The sequence below is a fragment of the Corythoichthys intestinalis genome, chromosome 7, assembly GCF_030265065.1.
Source record: "Corythoichthys intestinalis isolate RoL2023-P3 chromosome 7, ASM3026506v1, whole genome shotgun sequence".
NCBI classification, from domain to species: domain Eukaryota; kingdom Metazoa; phylum Chordata; class Actinopteri; order Syngnathiformes; family Syngnathidae; genus Corythoichthys; species Corythoichthys intestinalis.
The window spans coordinates 54,272,587-54,280,091 of NC_080401.1; the positions used below are offsets into that span (position 1 = coordinate 54,272,587).

Sequence of the window (7,505 nt, forward strand, 5' to 3'; positions counted from 1 at the left end):
CCTTTCTTCCTTTACGCTTTCTTCCTTCTTTCCACTCTCCTTCCTTCTCTTCCCTTCCCTCTTTTAACTTCCTTTGTTCCCCACATCTTTCCTTCCTTACTTGCTTCCTTCTCCCCTTCCTTTTGTCACATCTTTTGGTTCCTTCTCTCCATCCCTCCTGCTTCCTTCCTTCCATTTTCCATCCTTCAATATTTCCTTCCTTCACTTCTTCCCTCTTTCTTTTCCTTCCTTCCTTCCTTCCTTCCTTCCTTCCTTCCTTCCTTCCTTCCTTCCTTCCTTCCTTCCTTCCTTCCTCCCTCCCTCGTTTTTAAAAATCAATGCCGATTTCAGAAACGGGTGGAAACGCAGACTACACAATTATCTTTGCTGATGATCTGACCATGTTAAAGAATAAATTTTGACCAGTCAAACCTACTTCAGGTGGAAATCTCAACCACCCCACAATGTTTTACTCAAAATTACACACTTGAACAGCCATGTTTTCGACATTATAAATGTTATTTTGGGGAAAAAGATTGTGTGAAGCAAAACATGCATAGCAACATTTGAACTCGCAAGAAAATATTTTCAACTATTTCATTTGCAAGTAGGAAACACTTCAACTGAAGCGTACTAAAACCAAAATCATGCCAGATTTTGCTAGCGCTTCTTGCTTTCCCGTCACCTAGCATGACTTGGCCGCTTTTGCTACGTTAGCGTGGAGCTAACGCCTGACCCTTCTCCGGTTGTGTCGGTCAGGAGTACAAAGTGTCGAGCTTCGAGCAGCGCCTGATCAGCGAGATCGAGTACCGTCTGGAGCGCTCGCCCGTGGAGGAGTCGGACGACGACGTCCAGCACGAAGATGATGGCCCGACCGGTCGTGGGGCACCCCCCGTCTTCCACAGCAAGCTCAAACATTATAAAGTCTTTGAGGGCATGCCCGTCACCTTCAGCTGCAAAGTGCACGGAGACCCCAAACCCAAGGTTAGCATTAAAAATGTCGGCTAGTAGAGATGTCCCGATCGATCAGCATTTCGATCGATCGGGTCCGATCACGTCATTTTCAAAGTATCGGAATCGGCAAAAAAATATCGGACATGCCTTTTTTTAATATATATATATTTTTTAATTAAATCGTTTTCTAATTGTATTTAACGTTACCCTCATCCAGAGTCTTTAGTTTAGGCGTAAGGTAGGGTTATCAAATTTATCCCGTTAACAGCGGTAATTAATTTTTAAAAATAATTTATCACGTTAAAATATTTAACGCAATTAACGCATGCGCTGCATGACCCACTCACGCATTGTCGCGTTCACTCTGTAATGGCGCCGTTTTATCTATATGTAAAGCTAAAAGGCAGCTTAAAATGAGTAGAGTGAATTTTGGCAGTCTTTGGAGCATTTTTTTAATTGGCTAAAGCCTTACAATCCCTCTCCCTACGATTAAAAATATAGTGGGAAGCAATGTGGGGAAGAAAGGTAGTAATTGATCTTTTTCTAAACACCCTATGTTATTTCCCAACGCAGAGAAGATATATCAATTGGTACAACTACGCACAGTCATGGGTGCACTTCCCATCATGCATTTGGGCAGAACAGTTAAATGGCTACAGTATCATTTACTGAAAGCTCAACAAATACACTAGATGGCAATATTTAGTCACAATATACAAAGTCACATTTATCCTTTAAGAATTACAAGTCTTTCTATCCGTGGATCCCTCTCAAAGAAAGAATGTTAATAATGTAAATGCCATCTTGAGGATTTATTGTCATAATAAACAAATACAGTACTTATGTACTGTATATTGAATGTATATATTCATCCAAGTTTTATTCATTTTTTTCTTAATGCATTGCCAAAATGTATATGATCGGGAAAAATTATCGGGAATGATTGGAATTGAATCGGAAGCAAAAAAAAAAGCAATCGGATTGGGAAATATCGGGATCGGCAGATACTCAAACTAAAACAATCGGAATCGGATCGGGAGCAAAAAAACATGATCGGAACAACCCTATCGGCTACAGACATCAGATCTATTTGTATTGGGAGGGTTGGGAGCCAATGAAAATGGATCAGACGTCTAAATTTACAGAAGACTGATGACTGGACGTGACAGTGAACCAACTAACATATGATCTGTTGCAGGTGTACTGGTTCAAAGACGGCAAGCAGATCTCCAAGCGTAGCGAGCACTACCGCATCGGCCGTGCCGCTGATGGCACGTGCACGCTGCGCACGGCCGTCGCCTCCCTGGACGACGACGGCAACTACACCGTCATGGCAGGGAACCCCGAGGTGCGTTGTATTTGAGGTCTGCGCATGTCCTAACGTAGTGTCTCTCAATCTATTTTGAGCCAAGACTTCAATATCAGTTGACGGGACAGTATTTTTTAAGGTTACTTCCTGTTATTATCGGGCCATTTTCTTCAATTTGGAAATAATGGAAACATTGGAAAAAAAATAAGGATTTTTTTGGGGGGGGGGGTGAAACTTAGAAGGTAGAAATGTACATTTTTTTAGCAAAAACTATCCAATTTTGTGCCCTTTGTTTTCCTGATTTAAAAGACAAAAAATATATATTAGTGCTGTCAAATTTATCGCGTTAACGCGCAGTAATTATTTTTTTAAATTAATCACTTTAAAATATTTGACGCATTTAACGCATGCGGGGAATGACCCGCTCATGCATTGCCTCAAACAAATTACAATGATGCACTTGAGAGCTAAGAGGCGGAGAAAGGTGTCTTGTTTTGTGCTTTTTCTTAACAAAGGTATACCACATGCGACGTGCTGGCACTTTGTTTCTAAATTAGCAGATTCAGTTTCAACATTAACACAGCTTATGGCTCTCGGCAGGCCGTAACTCTAACTCACTCCTGCATCATGTGAGTAAACATTGGCGCCGCATGCACTTCAGGGTGCCTCAGATAATTCTATTTCAGAATATTACAAAAGGCGAGTGGACACAGGCGTTCATTGGACCGCGCCGTTTATTGGCATAAGCTTCGGCAACTCCTTCACAACAAACATAAGTATCATTTAGTGAAAGCATAACAAAAATAATCTCTCGAAAAAAAATTGGTAACACTTTATAATAACTATCCGTTTTACTCGTTAATAGATCATTAGTAAACTGTTGATAAATGATTTATTGTTGATTTGTGAAGTATTTGTAAACAGTTTGTTAAGCATTTACAGGGTGTTCCAATATGGTTGACCCTATTCTAAATGCCCATGCTAGTTGATGGATCTTAATAACACTATATACACTTTATGTTGAAGGTCATAAGTTTTACTGGTTAAATATACAAAGAAAAGTACAAATATTTGTTGGTTCAATGGCAGATTTTCATAAATGTGCAACATGAGCGCTGCCTGCAAAATGCCTTATCAAAATGCCTTTTCTTTTGAAGTGAAAGGCATTTCTTAAGCTGAAAAGATAGAAATGCCAAACATTACACACAAAAACTTGAAACGTTTCTACACAAACTGTGTTTCAGGTTAACAACACCCTGTAAATGCTTAACAAACTGTTAACAAATACTTCACAAAGCAACAATAAATCATTTATCAACAGTTTACTAATGCTCTATTACCTAGTAAAACGGATAGTTATTATAAAGTGTTACCAAAAAATGTTCACAAAAAGGAAAGCGCTTCAATCTGTATAATAAGGCCCTATTCTCACACAGTTAAACAACAGTGCAAAGAGAACTGGCATTCCCAACCAAAATAGCGATGCAAAATACACATGAAACTTGCTCAGACTTTGGTCAAACTCTATTCAAACATTTCGTTTAGTTCAACAAATATACTGGATGTCAATATTTAGTCACAATATACAGACTATCAGAGGTCTCGTACGTTGTGAAGCCAGCACTCAAATGACGTGAATTACAATGGCTGGACCAGTAAATATGGAACTACGGCGTCAGTCGAGAGACAAAACACACTATTTGGCTTAATTTCTAAGGTAATTTAAAACTCGCCATTGACACCTTGTGGTGTATTTCAATCACTACCTTACGTAGTTAAAGACACTGTGGAAGAACGGCAGGGAGCCCATGTGACGTCCCGCTCTACGACGTCAACAATGGCGAGCTGCTAGTTTATTTTTTGATTGAAAATTTTACAAATTTCATTAATACGAAAACATTAAGAGGGGTTTTAATGTAAAATTAGCATAACTTGTACTAATATTTATCTTTTAAGAACTACAAGTCTTTCTATCCGTGGATCCCATTAACAGAAAGAATGTTTATAATATTATTGCCATCTTGTGGATTTATTGTTATAATAAACAAATACAGTACTTTTGTACAGTATGTTGAATGTGTATGTCCATCTTGTGTCTTATCTTTCCATTCCAACAATAATTTACAGATAAATATGGCATATTTTAGAGATGGTTTGAATTGCGATTAATTACGATTAATTAATTTTTAAGCTGTGAATAACTCGATTAAAAATTTTAATCGTTTGACAACGCTAATATATATATATAAATAACATTAAAACCCCAAAATTACAAAAACTGTGGGGGAAAAAAAATCCCCACAAAAAACGTGAAAAAAACCCAACAAAATCAGAAGAAGAAAAAAAAAGCACAAGAACCCCCCCCCCCCCCCAAAAAAAATGACAATTTAGTTGAAATTTAGTTTTTGGTTGTTGAAGGGCACTCATTGACGGTGCTAGACACTCATTCTAGAGATGTCCCGATCCGATAGTTGGATCGGATTGAACGCCGATATGGGCAAAAAAATGCGCATCCGTATCAGATCGGTCGACACGGAAAACTCCGATCCAGACTTCCGATCCAGTTTTTTTGGATAGTCCGGTCCGGGTTTTCCAGCGCACCGATTTACATAATCCATTCCAGTTTTTGCTTCGGTTTCCCTAAAATCCGGTCCGCATTTTGCGGCAAACCTTCAACACACTATATCACCGTCTCCCAATTTACCGAGAGACTTTATCGGTAAAAATGTCAGCTGTGTGGGATCATTTCACCTTAAAGGACGACAAAGACGAAGAGGCAGAGTGCAACATATGCCACAATAAAGTCAAGCATGGTGGTAAAGCTGTAATAAGTTTTAATACAACCAACCTAATCAAGCATTTAGCGAAATACCACCACAAACAATATAAGAAGTATGTTAAAAAAACCGAAGACAAAAAGTAAGGTCCTACGCAACTAACACTGGCAGAAACTTTGGCTATGCGTGACAAACTGGCACTCGACAGTCCCAAAGCCCAGGGAATAACAAGAGTCATTGCCGAAGAATTCATTCTGGATGACGAGCCATTATCTCTCGTGAGTAAAGACGCACCATCCAACACTTAGAACCACGGTACAACATGCCCAGCCGTCATTACATCCTTGAGCGATTCGGCCGTGGAAGATTCGAGAACGATTCACAAACATCCAAATTTTGATTATTGAAATACGTCGAGTAAAGCGGAACTAATACACAGCGCGGTCTTCGAGACGCAATGAGAAACGGACCGCATTGCGTCCCGAGAGTAAACATCATGCTTGGCATAGACCCAGGTAATCCCAATGCTTAACTCACGGCTTTAGCTCAACTCATGCCGCTGGATAAAAAACACAAGAATACCTGACTGCTGCTGACAGCCGCTACAAACTACGTCAACGTCGTTTTACTGTAGATAATAGATATCATATGTATATAGAACTAGATGCAAAACCACAGACTCGACGGCATTAGTAACATTGAAGTATGTAAAATTAGATGCGTTAGTAAACTGCCGCCATCTTAAAGCAGGAGACTTCCCTAGTAGGCTGTTGTGAACCTTCCAAGTGAACCTAATTAACTTTTTATCTAAAATACTCCTAAATCGGCAAATTCTTGACTTGAATCTATCTTCAAAACAGTTTTAAAAATTTCACATGTCGAAAGTAGACAGAAGGGAAATTATGGAATAACGGGAGCAATTTTAACAACTTTAACAGGTGATTCGCAAAATTAAATGAATTGAATGTAGTTTATAGCTGCTGATACAGAATGGGGACTTGAGTATTTTATTTACTGTTTTAAAATGTTAACTTGATACTGAAATAGTCGTTTATTTAAACCTGAGAGGCTTTTTATACAATTATTGTAACTAATGCACGAAACATTAAAAGCATCTAACAGCTTGGTGGGTTTGTGGGATTTTACACTGAAGTTGTTTGTGTGTTTTATTTTTTTAAGACAGTTTACAATATTGTTTGCACGTTTTACTGACTCACTATGCCATTTCTGTTTGTTATTTATAATGTTTTGTGTTTGTCACTGAATAAACAGGTCAGTCTTGTTACCAACGGTTGTGTGTTATTCAAACTCACCTAATTCAGCTGGCTAGTTGTTATTAAGAGTACTAAAACCCTTTTCAACATTAGTCTGACAACTACGTAGGGGGGTAAATAACTTTTAAACTTTAACACATGCTCAGATAGGCCGGTATCGGGATCGGCCAGTATCGGTATCGGATCGGAAGTGCAAAACAATATCGGTATCGGATCGGAAGTGCAAAAACCTGGATCGGGACATCCTTAACTCATTCAAACTCATTCATCCGCCCGCTCCCAGTGAATATGGATTGGACGTCTAGCGCTGTCAACCACAGCCAATCAGTGCTCTGTAACGACCAAAATTATAATATAAACTAAAATTTTGGTAATTTTTTCAGTGGTTTCTTTCCTTCTTGTTTTGGTGTTTTCTTTGTCATGGATTGTTATTTTTTTTTTAAAAATGTTTTTTGCAGTTTTTTTTCCCTGGTTTTGCCTTGCCACAAAATGAATGAGATTAAAGCAGAAATAGCATTTTATAGTTATACTAAAATTCCTAGCTTGACTTGTAGCTGGCAATGACACTGAGCCCTGTAATCATTGATCCTAATAAAACAAGACAAAAAATGCTTTATTGTATGTTCTTTAGCGCCCTCTTCTGACTGCTTCTCGTATTCCACACAGGGCCGAGTGAGCTGCACTGGACGGATGATGGTTCAGGCCGTCAACCAGCGAGGTCGTAGCCAACGCTCGACGTCGGGACACGCGCGCAGGTGGGAGGCGATTAGAAAAACGAGCATATAGCACAGACGGCAATAGACGTCCGATCCGTTTTGGACCACGTGGTACGGATGCAACTGATAGTGCTTTTGCCGCCCCACGTAGGCCGAGGTCACGATCCCGAGACAGCGGCGACGAGAACGACAACATCCAGGAGCGCCACTTCCGCCCGCACTTCCTGCAGGCGCCCGGCGACCTCATCGTGCAGGAGGGACGACTGTGTCGAATGGACTGCAAGGTGACAACCGTTGACAGTGATAGATGTCCAGTCCATTTGAACCGGGCGGGCTGCTTGAACGTTCGTTGATTGGCTGCCAACCCTCCACCCCCCCAGTTCAAATGGATTAGACGTCTACTCGTGATAAACTTGTTTAAGTTCACATCAGAAGGATGACTGGACGCCACATGATTGGACGTCAAATCCACTAAAAGACTATTTTGACAGTCAAA

At 39.9% G+C, this 7,505-nt stretch overlaps 1 protein-coding gene across 4 annotated transcripts in view; it reads left to right on the forward strand.

Moving 5' to 3' along the window:
• Positions 1-7,505, forward strand: part of palld (palladin, cytoskeletal associated protein) — a 144,886-nt gene that overhangs the window by 129,126 nt on the left and 8,255 nt on the right. For all 4 annotated transcript variants that reach the window (XM_057841882.1, XM_057841885.1, XM_057841883.1 and 1 more), the window contains exons 15-18: positions 739-963; positions 2,132-2,281; positions 6,960-7,048; positions 7,161-7,293. In XM_057841882.1, the coding sequence (XP_057697865.1) occupies positions 739-963; positions 2,132-2,281; positions 6,960-7,048; positions 7,161-7,293 (597 nt within the window). The remainder of the gene's footprint in view (positions 1-738; positions 964-2,131; positions 2,282-6,959; positions 7,049-7,160; positions 7,294-7,505) is intronic.